Source organism: Hypanus sabinus, chromosome 9, assembly GCF_030144855.1.
Source record: "Hypanus sabinus isolate sHypSab1 chromosome 9, sHypSab1.hap1, whole genome shotgun sequence".
NCBI classification, from domain to species: Eukaryota; Metazoa; Chordata; class Chondrichthyes; order Myliobatiformes; family Dasyatidae; genus Hypanus; species Hypanus sabinus.
In genome coordinates, this window is record NC_082714.1 from 26,910,294 (window position 1) to 26,929,752 (window position 19,459).

General features: G+C 39.0%; 1 protein-coding gene across 3 annotated transcripts in view; it reads right to left on the reverse strand.

Annotated features, from left to right (window-relative positions):
• Window positions 1-19,159, reverse strand: part of myh11b (myosin, heavy chain 11b, smooth muscle) — a 139,068-nt gene extending 119,909 nt beyond the window's left edge. For all 3 annotated transcript variants that reach the window (XM_059979349.1, XM_059979348.1, XM_059979350.1), the window contains exons 1-2: window positions 19,034-19,159; window positions 12,992-13,353 (exon numbers count right to left, since the gene is read on the reverse strand). In XM_059979349.1, the coding sequence (XP_059835332.1) occupies window positions 12,992-13,339 (348 nt within the window). In that variant the 5' untranslated portion in view covers window positions 13,340-13,353; window positions 19,034-19,159. The remainder of the gene's footprint in view (window positions 1-12,991; window positions 13,354-19,033) is intronic.
• Window positions 19,160-19,459: the final 300 nt, after the last annotated feature.

Here is a 19,459-nt window from a genome sequence, read left to right on the forward strand (position 1 = left end):
TTTCCTTGGAGCAATGGAGGATGAGAGGTGACCAGATAGAGGCGTATAAGATGATAAGAGGCCTTGATCATTGTGGATAGTCAGAGGCTTTTTCCCAGGGCTGAAATGGCTAGCACGAGAGGGCACAGTTTTAAGGTGCTTGGAAATAGGTATAGAGGAGATGTCAGGGGTAATTTTTTTTTATGCAGAGAGTGGTGAATGCGTGGAACGGGCTGCTGGCGACGGTAGTGCAGGCGGATACAATAAGGTTTTTTAACAGACTCCTGGACAGGTACATGGAGCTCAGAAGAATAGAGGGCTATGGGTAACCCTAGGAAATTTCTAAGGTAAGGACTTGTTTGGCACAGCTTTGTGGGCTGAAGGGCCTGTATTGTGCTGTAAGTTTTCTATTTCTATTTTCTCTTCTTTGCCTTTGTCTCTTATTCAAAAAGACATATATTTTCAATAATCAGTGATGAAATAACCAAACTGATATGAATTTGGTTCAGGGAGATACAATAAACATTTTCATGTTCACCCATCCCTCTCCCTCCCTTATTTGGAACTACAATAGAAAGCTATCATAATCACAAGGCCTTGATCCTGCCTATATCTAGACTACCCTACTCTGAATGAGAAATGTGGTTTGGGCATGCAGCTTCATCTTCCCTGCACATAATGTAAGGCTCCTCTTACATTAGTTTGATTGCAATGTAGGTTTGAAGTATGAAGAAGCAGGAAGTGCCTGGTGTGATTGACTTACACATAAATGCCAAGAGTACAATAAAAGTCTAATTCATTATTTTTAAAGTGGATTGCCAAAGAGCAGAGAAAACCAAAAAAAAACTACATAAAAATAGATCTCAATTCACCTTGAGTGGTTTTATGATGCCAATATTAGTGTTCTTTATAAGCTACAATTGTACTTCCCTGCCTAACAACTCCTCCCATTTCATCACAACCAAATGGCACAATGTCTGACCTGTCTTCTCTAGATATAGCTCTCTTCCCTTAGCCTACTTACTCTGCATGAACTCTGTTATGTGAATATGGGTTCTCACTTCTCCACAGAGCTAACTTATCCTACAGTGTAAGCGCCTCACCAACACAATCCTAGCAAGTCCCATATTATTGATATTGTTTGGGTCTCTGATCTTCTCCTGGTTTACTCCTCCAATGAAATTAGTCACTGAAAACTTACTCCAAAGTGACAAATAAAGCAAGATTCAGGAAATGATAAGATCACTGAAGGCACTTTATCAGAAACTCTAGGTGTGAATGTTAATTTTGTTCCTTCTCACAGAAGAGCAATCAATGTACAGGCAACATAGAAACAGAAAGTGCCCATGATGTTGGTAGTCTATTCTCAGTTAAATTATCTCATTTTGGATTAACCGTAAGGGTTATAAATTTTCTCAATATTCTAAGGTAATGGGGCAACAATAAAAGATGGTCCCACTTATGGTCTACCTTGGTGGAAACAGATATTTCTGGAGATCAAGTGAGACTGGGTTGGATTTGCAAATCAAGATATGTAAATTACAGTGTTTACTCTATTCAAATCACAGAAGTATTGTGCAAATGAATCTGTTACTCCAGTGATGCACCAAAAAATTTTGTACTGACCATGTCTTACCTCTTTTGTGTTAAAGGATTTGAATTAGAAATATTTACCACATTCTCAAGTTTATATTATTAATAAAGTTTATTTTTGAAACAGGAACTTCCTGCTACCACTGTGTGAACATTTTTTGAAACCAGATACAATTAGAGTCTAATCTCTAAAATATTTGTTGGCAGCTGTAAGCATAAACTCATCTAATTAATTGCATAATAAATTGTACTTGTAACCCCATAATAGGCACAATTCCATACTAAAACATACAGCTCAAGCCCTGCTGTTATAACCTAATTCACTAGTCCTATTTTGTAATTCCAAGGGAATTTTACCTGAAATCCGATCAGAATTAATAATGCAAAATCACATTCACTGACTCCTAATGTTGAAATTATTACCACTGATTAGATTCTTGATGACTTCAGTGCCGTCACTGGATTTATTAATATTCCAATGAGCATTGCCTTTTTATTGATGCATTGGTATCTGAGGTTGGTTAAAGGATACCACAAAGTCCAGTTTGAAATTTCAAATTAGAGGATTCCAGAAGAGAGTCACACAAATACTTCTTTACTTTTGATCCTTCGTGATCCTTCTTATAAGCCATTATTTTTTAATTAAATCTGTGTCACAAAGTTTTGATAAAATCAGATGATCAATTCATTTTACCTTGAAAAAATGGTCATCAAAGAGATGCTCCTTGTGAATTGCCCAGTGGAAAATTATTGATATAGTCTTGCAATAATAGCAGTAATTTCATTATTCACTGGCACATATTTGAAGTATAAAGTGTAAGGAGAAATTCAAGATTGTTTAATGTCATTTCTAGTAAAGGAGAACAAAATAATTGCTACTCCAGATCAATTGCAGCTAAAAAAAAACACATTAAGATAAAGAACACAATAACTAAAAAACACCATACATATAAATACATAAGATAACTTATATACACAGATTGTATGTCCATAAAGTGATGCTAGGCACAGGAGTGTCTGTACTTAAGTTGACTGACAGGAAATGATAAAGTAGTGGTTGCGGGTGTGGAGGGTGGAGGTGTTGATCAGCCTTGCTGCTTGGGAAAGTAACTGATTTTGAGTCTGGTGTGGATGCTACATAGCCTCCTCCCTGACTGGAGTGGACCAAACAGCCCATGAGTAGGGTGAGTGGGATCCTTCATGATGCTACTGGCCCTTTTCCAACATCTTTCTGTATACATGTCCGCGATGGCGGGTAGGCTGGTGCTGTGGCGCGTTGTGCGGTTTTGACTACCCATTGTAGAGCCTTCCTGTCCAAACCATGCAGTAATGATGCTTGTTAGGATGTGCTCTACTGCACGTGTGTAGAAGGACATGACTATTGATGTCTAGCGCTCTTCAGCCTCCTATAAAGATAGAGGTGTTGGTGAGCTTTTCTGATTGTCTAGAATGTGGGACCATGAGAGATTGTGTGAGATGTGCACTCCCAGGATTTTTAAACTACTTGCAGTTTCCACTGCTGTGCCGTTGATGTAAAGGAGGATGTAAGCGGGTTTTCCTGATGTCAATAACCATCTCCTTTGTCTTGTTGATACCGAGGAAGGGGCCATTTTCCAGGCACTAGGCCTGAAGCTCTTCTACCTCCTCTCTGTAGGCTGTTTCATCATTGTTGGTGATGAGCTCCACCACTGTCGTGTCATCATAAAACTTGACAATATGATTATTCAGTTGTTTGGCCATACTGCCATGTGTAAGTAGTGTGTACACCAAAAGGCTCAGCACACAGCCTGGGGGGGGGGGGGGCATCCATGTTGAGAATGATGGGATGGGAGGAGTAGGAGTTTGTTAACCAAGTTCTGTGGGACAATACCATTAAATGTCCAACTGAAATACAGAAACAGTGTTCTGACCTGTGTCCTTGTTTTCTAGGTGTATCAGAGCCTTGACTGATGCCAGGACATCTATTGTAGACCAGTTCTTTCAGTTGGCATACTGGTGAGTGTCCAAAGTGGCAGGAATGTTGTTTTTGATAAGGGCCATTCAGAGCACTTCATGATGATTGATGTCAGTGCCGCAGGGCAGTAGGCATTTAGTTCAGAGGGTGTAGAGTTTTTTGGTACAGGATGATGGTGGCTGATTTGAAGCATGTGGGGACAGCAGCCTAGATGAGTAAAGTACTGAAGAAGTCCATAAAGACATCAGTGACCTGGTGTGCACACTCCCTAAGTACTCAGCCCGGGATGTTGTCTGGCCCGGCTGCCTTATGGGAGCTGACACTCTGAAGAGTCCTTATCATGTTTGCTGCTGTTACAGACAGTGGCTGCTCACCTGGGAGAGGGGCAGCTTTTGTGGTTGGAGTTGTGTTGCATGCCTCAAAGGATGCATTAAAGCTGTTTAGAGCATCAGAGAGGGAGGTGTTACTGATACAAACATGCTGGAATTATGATGGAAAGTAGTCTCAAGACAGCATTTTTAAGACTAGAGTATGTTCAGAAAAATTTGCACTATCCAATGGGTAGAAGATCTGGTATTGGGTTGTTTATATATTCTTCTCTTCGTTTGATTACAATCCTTCAGAACTATCAAAGAATGTGTTAAGATGGTTTCCAGCTGTGTTTGGGAACTGAAATGTAAAAATATACCCTATGTTTGTATATAGTAATGAAAATTTCCACATCTGGAAGGGAAGAATTAACTCCTCAGATGAACAACCCTAGATGTGAAAGTTTTGAGGAGGGTGCTGATTAGATTTAATTAAATTATAACAGCAGTGGAATATGATGTGTGAAAACTGATGCAATCATGTTTAATCGTACATGATACAGAAACCTTTTTTCCTATTGGTTTGTGAAATGATAAATTTAAAAGCAACCTTTGAGATTTCTTTGATCATCTTTTGTGCTTTACATTTGTGGCTAGTTTTCTGGCTATCTGCTAACATGGCGTATAACATTTGTTCATACACCAGACTTCGGCCACATTGAAACCACAGCAAACTGCAGAGAGGGCAGCTGTCCTCGGGGCCAGTTTCCATAAGAATAACCGCACTAGCCAAAGAAAAAGGAATTAATCAATATAAGTAGCTCCAACAGGGAACATGAAGGTGAAGAGAAACAATATGCAGTCACATCTTGAATGTAAAGCTGAGGAGCGGCAGAGGGTGGTGGTGGTTTGGCATATCTTTGTGTACAAATCAATATTCTTTTGTACTACTCAAACCTATAAGTTATACCAAGATATGCTGTGTTGGATAAACTCATTGCAGAATTTCAAACTTAGTGAAAGTGAAGGACTGAAAATTTTCACAATGATCGTAGCAAGTACTTATTAAGGGGATGTACACAAACCTGTAGTCTGTCCAATTTGTTTTCTATGAAAATTAATCTGTATGGTTAAACCAGTGACCCTATAGTCACACTAGGTTAAACAGTGTTTTCTATTAGACAACGCTTGTGTAGAACTGTTCATTAATGATTGTAAATTCCTTTCATTACAACTTATGGATGTTTTTCTGCAGCTTATTGACTGTGTATTAGATATATAATTGATAGATTTGTGTACTGTAGCATATACACGAGTCCATGCTGTTTCTACTGAAGCTCAGGCAGAGACTTGTATTTTCAGTTGCTGGCACTGAGTGGGTATGAGCACATCAGATATCAGCTGTAATTATTCAATTGCAGTGAAGTCAATGTAAGGAAAGGTAGGAGGTGAATATAACAGATGACCAATAGTTTTAGCTATGTTTAGTGTTAGCAACCAAAAATTGAATTTTGCTCTACATTTTCTTTCATGACACTGAGTTTGAATTTCTTCAAAACAATATAACATCTGAATATGGCCTCTAAGTTGATGTGTCTGTTTCTTTCTTTTGAACTTACTTTGGATTTTAATTTTATTTAAAGTAGTAGCTCATTTTTATTTATGCATATTTTAACTGTTGGATTTGTACTTCAATGTTAATATTACAGCGACACAGTCCTGAAAATCACCTCACATAACAGGAAGAATTCCTACTCCCCAATTCCTTGAACTTTACTATAATAGGCTCCATATCCTTTTGGAAATTTCCCAATGATAACACTGACAGGTTTGCACTGGGGGAAGTGTTTGGCATCAACAAGTACATTTTAAGTGCAGTAATAAGTTTTAATAATAGTCTCTATGCACATGGTTCAGTGCCTTTCCCTGTGACTAACTTACATCATCTCACTTTATGAGCACCGGTAATCTTAGATAATTATATTTTAAAGCAATTTTGTTTCTTAGTGTAGTGCAATAAATGTATAATTGCACACTAATCTTTAATAGATAAAACAGACTACTCAATTGTAAAAAAATGTCTGTAATAGTTAGTTGTTTCAATGAATCACTGTAAAGACTGGAAATTCTGTGGAACTGCCAGATGTACGAAAGTAATGTGATGTAAAGAATAGATAGGACTTGTACTTATAAGGCAGTTTTCAATACTTAATAGTTAATGAAGTGAAGTCACTGTTGTAAAGTAGGGGATAAGTTAGTATCTTAAATATAGGAAAGATTTAGCCAATTGTGTCTGCTTTTTGAAAGAGTTATCCAATCAATTTAATAGTTACACAAAGCACTTTAAACATTTTTAAGTTATTAAATTTCATCTCCATTATGGGTAATAATCTTTGACCATAACAAAAAGCGTGTAAAGAAATATCTGTCTTTCTCTTCTATGGGGCGCTTGCCAGTTGATTTAAATCGGTGTCCTCTGGTTGCCCCCACAAATAAAAAAATTTCCATTCTATTTGCCAAAAGCCATTATAACTTTGAACATGCCTGCTAAATCTCCTGTTAATTTTTCCTACACTAAGAATAATAATCAGAGTTTCTTCAAACTCTCCATCCTGCTCTGCACCCTTTCCCAAATCTCTTCCTATTCTTCCTTGAGCAGGGCATGCAAAATTAGATATAATGTTCCAACAATAGTTTACTGTTTTGTGAATGGGGATGACATTACTGCTTTTGGGTTCCCTTTAGTATTTTAAATTATTTTTTTATGACATGGGCATTACTGCCAAAAATCAGTACTTATTACCCATTTCTAAAAGTACATGTCAAGAAGCTGCTTCACGTACCGCAGTAATTGAGTGAAGGTACTCCCATTTGGAGTCAGTTTCAGTTCAGGAAAAGCACTATAATTTCAAGTCGGAATAGTGTGCAGCTGAAGGCAGAACCGTTCCCATGTACCTGCTGTCCTTATCCTTAAGATCATAGGTTTGGGAACTGTTACTGGAGTGGCCTAGGCATGTAACCATTCCGGAAGGAGTGAATTTTAGGATGGTAGACAGGTTGTCTATCAGTGTTCTGTGGCTGGAATGGTATTTATTTTCTCGAGCATGGTTGAATTTCTACACATCAATTGACTCAATTCCATCTAGCTCATGATGTGCCCTGGAGATGGTAGAAAGTCTTTGGGCTGACAAGATATGAGTCACACACTGCAGGATACCCAGACTTCGATCTGCACTTAAAGATGGTTGATTGTACAACCCTGCCCTGGAGATCTCCTCCGGTGCTGTCGTGGGGTTGGGATGGTTGCCACCCACCCCTCCCCCCCAACAATCATCACTATCTTCCATTGTGCAACATATACTGTAATTTCAAACATTGTAGTGTTGAAGCCCACTGACTTCAGTTTCATCAGGGCACCTCAATGATTTTTCATTCCACTACTACTCAAGGTCAAGGGGAGTCACACTCACTTTGCCTCTAGAATTCAGCCTCTGTGATGAGGTCTGGAACCAAGTTGATCTTGAAAATCTTGAAATCTTGGTGACCAAGTTATTGGTGAGTGTGTACCATTTGACAACACCTTCTATCACTTTGTTGATAATTGAGAGTGGACTGAATGGATGGGGGTGAGGTTGATTTATCCTTCTTTTAGGATATATTTGGGCATTTTCCAGATTGTCAGGAAGATGCCAGTGTTGTAACCATGCTGAAACAAATTAGAGGCATAACAAATTCAGTACTATAGCCAGAATATTACACTTTCCTATAGTGTTTGCTACATCCAGTTGTTATGCTGAATTCCCACTACTCTCAGAGACTCATCACTCACAACTGGTGAAAATAATTGCAGAGAGAATGTAGAAGCAATCACACCGTGCGTAGTATACTTCATCCATGAGGTGACTAATCTCAGTCAGACTTGTGACTCCTTTTGCTCTGAGCTCCCCCCTCCCCATCAATCCCTGTGATTATTAGTCCTAGGATCCCTCTACATTCCCAAGTTGTCATACTGTTTCAGGATTGGGGAATGAATCAACTCCTGTTTCTAAGATTTGACTCTCTCTTATTCGGTCTATTCCTCGCCAATGAAATGGTTCCATATTGATAGTCCAGTCTAGATCCAACACATATCAGCCATATTGTAGCTGGTTGCCATAGTTTCATCTCCATTGGCCAATTCACCAATTCTGCAGCATCCTAGTTAGTGGTACTAATCTAATTAGATACAAAGAATTGTGGAATGAAGATGTCTTCCGAACTCTATCCCAAATACTTAATTACATTCTGGAACCTTACCCTTTGATTGCCCTTTTTGACACCTCCAGAGAGGGGGCACACACCTAAGTCTGACTAAACGCCGCACACTGTCTTTTGCCTCTCTGTTGGCCAGGCACACAGTTTTGCTCAAGTGGAGGGATGCTGCCTCACCCACCCACGCTCAGTGGCTCAGGGACATCATGTCCAGTCTACACATTGAGAAGATCCACTACTCAATCCTCAATCAGAAATAAAGTTCCAAAAGGTGTGGGGACCCTTTCTTGAATATTTTCAAAATTTCAAGCCAGACTAAAGGCCCATTCTTTCTCCCTTTCCTCAGTACATAAACCCCTGAGCTCCTGCATTTTCCGGTAAAACTCTTCGGACTCAGATTTGTTATCATACAACAGCCTATGTATTAGAAAAATACACCTTCTCTATACCAATGCAGCTCTGTGGGGACAAAGGTTCTGTTTAACTCTTTTTGCCAATGCATTGATGACTCCGAGTTGGGGACTGGGAGGGGTGGGGTGATAATGTTTCTACTATCGGTGCATCTCTTTCATGATGTAAATTGTACATTTGTTACATTTGTTATGCACTGTACAATTCTCCTTTACACTATGTTCTCTTTATTTAAAAAAACCCAATAAAAATATTGTTGAAAGAAAAAGAATTGTGGAATGATTGCTCCTGATTGTTCATACAAAAACTTACTTCTCCACCTGAGTTTGAGGACCAAGATTCTTCATGCAGCTATTTCTGTCTCAACCTACAGTAGATTTCTGGTTATCTATTACCACAGTAATAACTAACTCTTCTGCCTGTTGTTGAGGTCCTAGATACCACTGGATATATCTTAGTGCAGACTCATTGATTCTTATCTCAATACAACTAGATAACCACTGTATGTAGCTTCAATTTATTAGGTTATCAAAATGTCAGTAAAACACACAACCTCCTGCATTCACAGCTGCTACTCAGAGAGGCTGAGAGAATGTTAAAGTCTTTGTTCTTATTTTTAATTAGTCCTGCCAAGGCATTTGACCTTTTGACTCAAAATCTTTGGTAGAACCTTGAGCCTTTTTGATATTTGAAGAGATTTTATTGATTTAGCTCTTGAGCTTTAAGCAGGCCTCTCCACAATAACCGAGGATAAAAAGGGAACAGAGTGGTGTACGTTTCTGTAGCTGATGGGATGATGATCCACAGAGGCTTGTCGATGTCCGGATGACCAGCCAGATCTGTTCTGAGTTTATCCCATTTAGCAAAATGCAGTGCCCAATCATGTGGTGGAATGTACCTTTGGGGAGAAGGTGGTACCTGTACCTTGAAGACTGTGTCTGGTCACTTCTACCTGTGTTGTCCTGAGTTTCTGATTCGTTTGAGTTTATCCTTCTCGTGTTTGAATGAAGGAGGTGATATCTGAGTGATATGTTGAGTCATTTCAGAATCCAGTTAAAGGTTAACCACATTGCATTTGGAAATGTACTTTCCTGGAACTGCTAATTAATAAAACTAATTAAAAAGCTGAAGGAAACTGATTCCAAAGCTAATAGAAATCTTAGCATGTAAACTAAGATTTCAGGGTGCATATGAAACAATGGTTTTTGCAGGGGTTCCCAACCTGGGGTCTATGGACCTCTTGCTTAATGGTATTGGTCCATGGCATAAAAAAAGCTTGGGAACCCTGGTTTAGACCATAGAACATAGAACAGCACAGCACAGTATAGGCACTTCAGCCCATGATTTTGTGCCAACTTCTTAACACAATTTAACGCAACACTCCCATATAACCCTCCAGTTTTGGTACTGTTTTGAGTTAACTTTTCTTGATGAATGGACAAGCTTCAAAGCTGTTTGCCACCTTTTTAGCAAGTTCAAGACAGAAAATGTTAGTATACTGTTCATTTTAAAAATGCACCTTACCATCCTTTTCTTTCAAAAGGTATTCAAGGGATGATAGTAAAATCAGATTTAATTTGATCCATGGATTAATTAAATGACATAGCCAGAAGTTTTATAAAGTTACAGTGTGAGAAATGGAAGCAGGGTTTAATGGTCTCTGATACTTAAAGTTTAGATTTCTATTGGGACTCAAAGTCATTCCTGCAACTTCAGTAGAGAATATATAGAAATGCTGGGGAAAAAATAGCATGAAAGGTAAACTTCGTGTGCAATGGACTGGTTATTGTAACCCTCTGACTTGTAGCATATCTCTAATCTTCCCCAAGCTGGTTTGATTAAAAGGATATTGAAGTGAGGCCACAAACAAATCATTTTATTACTTTCCTCCGTGTCCTCAAAGGCATTCAAATCAATTAACCCCTCAAGGCATAACATCTGGCAGAGATCACCAGCAGATATTTGTGGAGATTGTTTGCCTGTGGGTTTATGGACTACGTTCCCTCTGAGGGAACAGCATCTTAAAATGAGTTTGAAGCAGATTAAATTTGTTATTTTAGCGTTTAGCATGCTTAAGTTTTGCAAAGCAGCAATTAGCAAAGTAAACAGGATACTGAACTACACTGTAGACATAAGAGGAAGTTTATCAGAATTCTGTAGTCTCTGCTCAACATGAAGGAAACCATGAAACCTTGCGGATGTTCTGTGATGACCAGGGTTGATGACTAATCTACAAACAACATGCAAATTGGAGAAACCCCTGCTCTTTGGTTTTGGATATCAGTACGTAGAGGAGGAACTATAAACTATAGGCAAGTGTACCCTAAGCATTACTACAAGTTTAGTTTAGGCAAGTTGACAGTCAAGGCAACATAGGTAAGGGTCAAATAAGGAGCTGGAGTAGGAGTACCATCTTTAAGTATTCTCCACCCTTTAGTTAGACCTTCTGCATCATTACCTTCTTACCCAAACTCCATTTCAGTTGATCTAATTAGTGCCAAAATACCTGACATTCTCATGTACTGAACACCCAAAGCCCACCAGGGTAAAGAGTTACAAAGATTTACAACTGTTAACTGAGAATCTCTTCTCCTCTCTGTGCAGACTGGTAAACTATTGTCTTGAGACTGGGCATCCTAGTTCTAGACTTCAGCTAGAAAAAGAGTTTTGCATCAACTTCTTAGTCATAAAAATCCTGTAATTTCAATCAGTTCATTCCTCATCCTTCTAATATCGACAAATTTGACTAATCTTTCCTCAGCTCTATCATTGTTGGAATCAATCTCATCAAACTTAAGTACGTAACTCAAAAGGTAAGTACATCATTTTTTAGGTTAGGAAGGAAAAATGTACAGAATGCTTCAGATGTGTTTTTGCAAGTCTTAATTAATTACACCCTGATAATACAAAGAACCATAGCTTCTGCTGAAACCTTGCATTGTACATGCCCAGTAATTCTGTTTGAACTTGGAGTTTCACTTGGGGCATAAGCCCCCAGTGGTAGTGAGTTACTGTTTTTTACATGTCTTTTTTTTTAGTTTTGTTTTTTACATGTCTGATTGCGTGGAACTAGGTAGCCAGGTACGGCAAGCTTGGTGCTTACAAATTGTTTGTTCATCAGGATGTGGGATGAAGGAAAACCAAACATGAAGAAGCAAGCTGGAAGTCAAGTAGGGATTTATTTATATGTGTAAGAGAGAGAAAAAATATAGATAGGGTTGCAAAGATGACAATACTTCTTCATTGGTATTCACTAATGTGGAGAATGATGGGGAATGTGGCGAATTAGTGGAAAGAATACACAACTATTCTGGAACACATTAGTTTCAGGAGGGAGGAAGTGTTAAAGACATTGGGACACATTAAATCCCTAGGCCCTAGTCAGATCTATTGCAAGATGCTAAGGAAAACAAGAAAATAGATTGTTTGGGTTTGATGGAGAGTTTTACATCTTTGTTAGCCTTGGCTGCAAGATTGAAGGATAGTACAAATTGTTTCCTTATTCAGAAAGAGTAGTAAGAATAACCCAGGAAACTGCTGTCCAGTGACCCTTACATCAATAGTTGAGAAACTGTTGGAAAAATGTCTCTAAGAAGTAGGTTGTAAGTTCCCTTGCAAAGGCATTGACTGCTTAGTAGTGGTAAGCATTGTCTTGTGCGGGGGAAATCTGGCTGAGTGTCCTGAGGAAATCACTCAGAAAATTGAAGCAGCGTAGTAGATGAAACTTACATGGATTTAGCAAGGATTTAGCCTGGTCCTCCACAGTAGGCCGGTCCAGAGCTTAAAACTCATGGGATCTGATTGACTGAGCTTTTGATTAGGAAACTGAAACAAAATTGGCTTGGTGATCAGAGGCAGATTGTAGTAGTGGGGGTTAGTTTTCTAGCTTAAGGGTATTGGGTATCTGAATGAGCTGCCAGAAGAGGCAGTGAAGGCCAATACCAATAAAATATTTTAAAAGCATTTGGAAAGGAAAGGAGTGGAAAGATCTAAGGCAGGATTAGTGTAGACAGGCATCACAGTAACAGATTGGTTGGACTGAAGAATCCATTTCTCTGCTGTACAGCTCTATGATTGTCATGGGCTGAGGAAAACATCTGTTCTTTAGTGAATAGCTCAGTTCCTTTACATATGGTATAATTAATAGGCTCACTGCTGCCTAACCAATGAGTTGGATTTTATTTTGTGGAACCATGTTTTGTATGCACTAATAAAATGCTTTATGAATTCAATTAAATGACATGAAAGGGTGTTAAATTCAGTGCTGAGATTGTTGGAATGCCAAACACAGAAGAATTAACATCATTGTTAGAATTGAGACTTAGATTTAATTTGATTTAGATTTCTTTTCAAACCCACTACAATTTTAAATTTGGAATTATCCATCTTCATTCCCTTGTCAGTTTTGACATGCCATTTCTAATATTTGATTGGAACTTGAAGGGACATTCCATGGTATTGTGAAGTACCCAGTGTAAGTGAATGGCTTACTCACATAAATAAGTCCTGAGAAGTAGCGTTCCCTCAGATTATGCAGCACTGAAGCTTCATTCAGGCAAGTCAGTTCGGCCATGTCCTCTACTTTAGAGAACTTCGGGGGATTCATCTTCTGGATATCATCTTTGTTATATGTAACTTTCTTTCCATTTTCCATCAATTCAACCACAACTTCATCCCCCTTTTCATCCTTGACGCTTGCAGCTTCGAAGCCATTGCGATCTGAAGGCACCCAGACTAATTTCTTAGCCGCCCAGTCAGCCTGAGCTAGTGTACTGCATAAGCTTTTGTCCACAAAGAGGAAGGCATCAGCATCTCCAGCCTGGGTGCTGGATTTCTGAGCCATTATGACCTAATGACCTGCAAAAACAAAAGAAGTTATTTTCATATTATTCCAGGATTTAAAACCTAACCATAGGACTGTATAAGAGTAATTTAATTATTATTTATTTTCTTCACAACCTTGCTCTTAATCTGGCAAAAACAACTTAGGTTATAACAGTGGGATTTTTCACCTGATTTGTTTCAGTGAAGCAAACAGTATAATTCTGGGTTGAACTTGTCGGCTTTCAAATTAGTCTCAGATCAATCTCTGTAATGTTATGACACCACAATTCATTTTGTCTCCCAAGTATTTTGAATATTTTATATATTTGTGTCCTGCTTAAAAGAATGCCTATTATGTTATCAAGAGTATGGTGGCCACACCAGTGCCAAATGGAAAATTAGAGCAATGGTTGTGTAATGACGGCATAAGCTTCCTACTCTTAGCCTACTTAATCTTAAAATGCTAACAGTGCTTCTAAAATAACAAGAAAAATATTTAAAAGTACCAATTTTTTATTGTACTGATACACTATTGTGTAATTTAGAGGGCAATAAGATGCTTGGTAAGCAGGTGCAAAAATAAAGTGCTCGGATTTGAAAAAAACTCAAAATAGAATTTATTGTCCTTTACTAATTGGCTGTGCAAACTCAAATGTGATTCTTTAAGAGGTTTGTTTTGCAAGCCAAAAGCCTTGGTCTTATGGTGGTGTCTGCTGGGTTAAGTAACTGAATAACGTAAAAAATTGTATCACACAGCCAACGTCGTTTGATGAATTTGTATGTTTTTGGAATGCAATCGCATTTTTACAGAATGTATAGTTTCTGTAAATAAATATCATGCATTTGTTTCTTGATATTAAGTTTGAAACTCTGCCTTCAGATGAATTATACTGGCCAATGAAGGCTGCTCGCCACCAAATTCTCAAAGGCAATTTAAGGCAGGCATTAAGTGCCAACCTTGCCAAGGACACCCACATAAATGAACAAAAATTAACATTGATTCTATAGAATACATATCAGAATTGCTGTGTAACTGAAAATGAAGTCATTGTATATGGTTGGACAAAATCAATAGTATTTGCTTGGTTACAAATGTAGGTGTAGTGTACAGAGTTTTAAATCTCTCTCTCATATACCATACATATCTATGGACACTGCCTAATGCATATGGTCACAATTATTTTTGCTTGACTTTTTCCCATATGATTTCAGCTCTCTGTTGTGACTTGACCTGTTAAACTTCACTTTAGCATTTTGATAAACTAATCCATGATGGGGCCAACACAGGCAACAAGAAAATGCATGCAGAGTTTTACTGCTTATTTAATGGAAAATAGTGTGTTTCCAACAGAGTTCTGACTCAAATGATCCCTTTATGCTACAGGAATTGTTGATCTCTTGATAAATTAACTCTTGCTTGTGCAGAATATATTTGATGTTTAAGGATGAGAAAATCTGCAGATGCTGGAAATCCAGGCAACACACACAAAACGCTGGAGGAACTCAGCAGGCCAGGCAGCATCTATGGAACAGAGTAAACAGTTGAAATTTTGGACCAAGACCCTTCATCTGGGACAGCATATATTTAAAATGTACAGATCCAGCCTGTGATACTTAAACCATAGTTGCATATTTTGTCCAACATTCTTTATAATCTGTAAATATTCCTCAAACACAGGATAAGTAATGTGTGTTTTAATCATTCATGTGTAACTAAAAGACCTTAGTTTTTCCTGCCTCTCCTCAATACTTGTAGCAATAATCCTTAGTGTAACTTCAGTGAATCCATTTTGAATACCTCCTGCTGATTATTGAAGTTAATCAGCTCTCATCATTGCAGGTTTTCCTCAGGGTCATTGACTTTCAGGTACTCTATCAACAATTTTCTGTTGCATAAAATCAGAAGTGTAAACTTTTGCTCCAGGTGTTTGCTTTTACGAACTATTCCTCAGATGGTGAAACAATCTGTGCCTATATGCAAGGCCCAAACAAAATGTCAGCTGGTGATGATAAATACTAAGTTACACTTTTACCTCACAAATTCCACACAATGTTCAATTCCAACAAGAAAGTCTCTGATCTCCCCCTGTAATTCAACCATTGTCAAGTTCTCTACTGACAATATTTCAGGGGTCGGGCAACTTTGGTGCAAAAAGAAAATTCTGATGAAAAGACATTGGCTGAAATGTTGACTCTGCCTCCTATCTGTGCATTCAGCCTGAGCTGGCAGCTATCTCCAGCATTTCCTCGAGCAACACACAAGATGCTGGAGGAACTCAATGAGTCAGGCAGCATTTAATGAGGGAAATGGACTGCATACTTCTGTTTGAGACCCTTCATTGGGAATGGAAAGAAAGAGCTGGTACAAAAAGGTGGGGAGGGGGATGGAGCAATGTTTGTGTCTCAGGCATTTTCTTGTTTTAGTTCAGATTTCCACTATCTGTAATTTTTCATTATTAGACTTAAGTGATGAGCATTGACTTGAAGCCAGCCATATAAGGTATCAGTCTACTAAAGCAGGTTAAGGGCAGGATAATCTGTGACTCACGATTCACCTCAGTCACAAAAGCAAATGGTTCAAAACAGCTTTGTGATTGAAGTTTCATCTGCCTACCCGAGTTCCAACAATGCTCAAGAAACTGATCATCATGCAAGATAAAGGTGCGCTTGGCATCTCATCCATCACTTCAACCTAGGCTGCAATGTGCATATTCAACAAAGCAAGCACTTTCTAAGACTTTTGACATAATCTCCCTTACATGGACTTCACCTAAGGACAACAAATGGTTGCCACATCTGATTTGCCTGCCACTCACATGTGGTCTTGACTTTGTGAGCTTGCCTTCATTAAGCATATTTAGGAATGGGTAATAAATTAGTTAATGACAATATAATTGAAGTTTCTGTGCTTATTTTTTCTTACCTTATATTTCTTTGGAGGGAGCATTTTTAAATGGAATAAGAAAATACCTTTTGATTGGTGTTTAAAGGGCAGTTGTGACTGTTAGTGGTGATAGTGATGGAAGCAGAGCCCTTGGACGTACTTCACAGGCTTTTAGATAGACACAAACATATGCAGAGAATAGAGGGTTAATGGATCATGAGCAGGAGGAAGAGTTTAGTTGTGTTCAGCACAAACGCCTGTTCCTGAGTTGTTCTGTTCTATGTTCTAAGTGCTCAGGCAACTCGATATATAACCAATCACATCATTGCAAGACCAGATGCCGGTTGCTGCCAGTAAGGAGTTTGTACGTTCTCTCCGTGGCCCCGTGGGTTTCCTCTGGGTGTTCCAGGTTCCTCCCACAGTCCAAAGACTACTGGTTGGTAGGTGAATTGTGAATTGGTCATTGTAAATTGACCCGTGTTTAGCCTAGGATTAAATAGGGGGACTGCCGGGCAGCGTGGCTCGAACGCTCGGAAGGGTCTACTTAGCGCTGTATTCCGATTTTTAAAAAAGTAAAATCATTCACAATACAGTTATGTTTGCGCAGTGTGGAATTCTGCTTTCAGCGGCGCTCTGTGTCTGTTCAGTGGATAAATGGAAGTAAACTATTTTCTTTCAAAGATGCTGTGTGAAATTTGACAGTCTGCTGAAATGCTAGGTCCTGGGCTGGAGGTGTGCAGCCAACTTAATGCGGGACTGCCGACTGAAGGGCGTTTTACGATGTTAGGTCGGTGTTTCCACGTCAGTTATATAATGTACAAACCAAAAGTAGCGATGTAATTGCATTATTCGAAAATCAAAAGCTATAGGTGCATAACCAAGTATTACAGAAAAGCGTGTGTGTGAACAATTCTGTCACCAAGGAGCAATTATGAGTGAGGTAAGATACGAGAATCTGTGTTCTGGAATCTGCTGAATTCGATCCAACTTTCTCAACAAGCAGCATGCGAAGGAGATGGAAATCTACCAAAGACTTAGTGCAATTGAGTGCTTGAAATCTCTCAAAACTGGGAATTGTCCAGCAACATTATTCTGACACTAATCCCCGTTTTGAAGATATTCTGCTTCAGTAACGCTCACCCTCGCAAATTAGGAACAAATAAAATAAAGTACACCAAGAAACCACTGAGTACTGAGAATATATGAGTAATATCTGACATGATCAAACAGGGTGAGCCAGATATGCTGGGAAAGCGGAGTTCATGCCTCATTTGATCTTAACTGCACCTTTTAAAGGCGCGTGGGGTTCCGAGGTGTTCCCTTGGCTGTCACAGGCTTGACTTGGTGCATCAGCGGAACTTTAAATATTTAAATCCCGTGATCTGAATGATATAGATTATAAACCATACCTCCACGCCGTTCGTTACCATGTATGGTTATGTTTCTACAAACTAGTGATTGTTGAGAAACGTAACAGTGGCGAGCTGCAAACAAATCGAACTGAACGCCTTTTAGGGAATAATGCAATGGGATGCTGGAGACTCACGTCAAACCGCTAAACAAGTGGCATTTTAATCAAATAAGGATAGGCTCCCTGAGCAGTTAATATAGCTTTCCGAAGGCTGTTCAACTTCAATGTCATGGTCGCTTTACTGTTTTCTATGTTACAATAATTAACAACTCGTTGCTGACTTAATCCAGCCCTTTGACTGGATTTGAAATCCCCAGTACCCAGGAATTCTTGTACAACCTACAACGTTTGTAGGAGCACTGAGCAAGTACAACGTAAACGAAAGTCCGCAACACAACGAGTTAAATAAACTCAATTGCCGACAGATTATTTGCAGCATAACAAATTGCGGATCCACGCTTCAGTTATAATTTAAACCTAATTCTTCCTATCCCTTGAAGTATTGATGTCAGTCTAGTAAGGTGCATCAACTTGATTGGATATGGGCAGTTTCAAACCAAGGCACTTTTAAAAATAAATGTTTACCATTTTCACCTCGCGTGAAAGACGATCGCACAGACTGCACTGAAAAACTGGATGCAGAAAATTCTGCTCCATCTAACCACTCTGGGCATTGTTTCAATTCCGCCTTTCCTTGCTTACCTCACCACCCCCCCCCCCTTTTCTCCGTTGCGTGGGTAATGAATGCTAATTTATTATTAGCACTAACTTATTTCTATTGTGTACACAGAGTACATTTAAATTCCATTCCCATAGAGTTAATCTGAGGTCACGTTGCCTAAATCGGATAGGTTTTAAAGAATAAACTTATTTGGAGTTTCTCAGATCTAATGCCAAGGACATGAAGTGCGTCTCTACGCTATACCGAGTACACGTTAATTTTGGATTTACTTTAACCAGACTTGTCAGAGATAAAACCTTCTCCGGCTCACACTCTTAAATGAACGCTATACGAGCACCTGTGCTTACTATGCTTGTAATCGATAAACCGTTACTTCTGCAGGATAGACTGCACACTCTCGCTGTACCAACCTGGTTAATGATGGTTGTTCCCTGCGTCCCTCTATGTGAACAGTGTTGATCGCTATATATACTGTACATTATAACTTTTAACTATCCATATATCAGTTACTAATATCAATTATTAGTTCTGTTCCGAATTGCTTTCTACCATGACGAACTATTCCTGTCCGGTATTTATTGCCTCAACGATCATTGTACTTTAGCATTCATTACGGCGGGTACTACGACTTTAAACCACATGCACATCGCAGGATACCAAACCTCCATTTATTTAAGCTCTATGTAAACTTAAATCTTCAAACACAAGAAAACCGATGTTCGTCCCGAAGACTTACTGGAGACTGGCTCTGTAGGAGAGTCCGGATGTAAATGTCCAGGAGAAGAGACACGCGCCTGCACACAGTGGGAAGACACCGAGTAAGCGGAGCTCGGCATCCTCACTATTTAACCGGAGCGCGCGCACTAACGCGGGGCGGGGCTGCTCCTCCCATCCGAGACTTTTCTCCAACTTGTCAGCGGCTTTGAACCTTTCTCTTTTATCAGTCCTATAACTATTCCATATCTTACCAAAACTGTGTACTGAGATATATATAATTGTCAAGTATTTATCGCGCATTCGCATTTATTTTATTTCCCAGTAAGTACAAAATAACTTTAGAGTTGGATTTGATTGGTAGTCTTTATGCTTGTTGGCTGACATACACTATATTTCTTGTTTGTTGTCCTTAATGTTAAGGGGTAACTGTCAAGTCAATTAATTT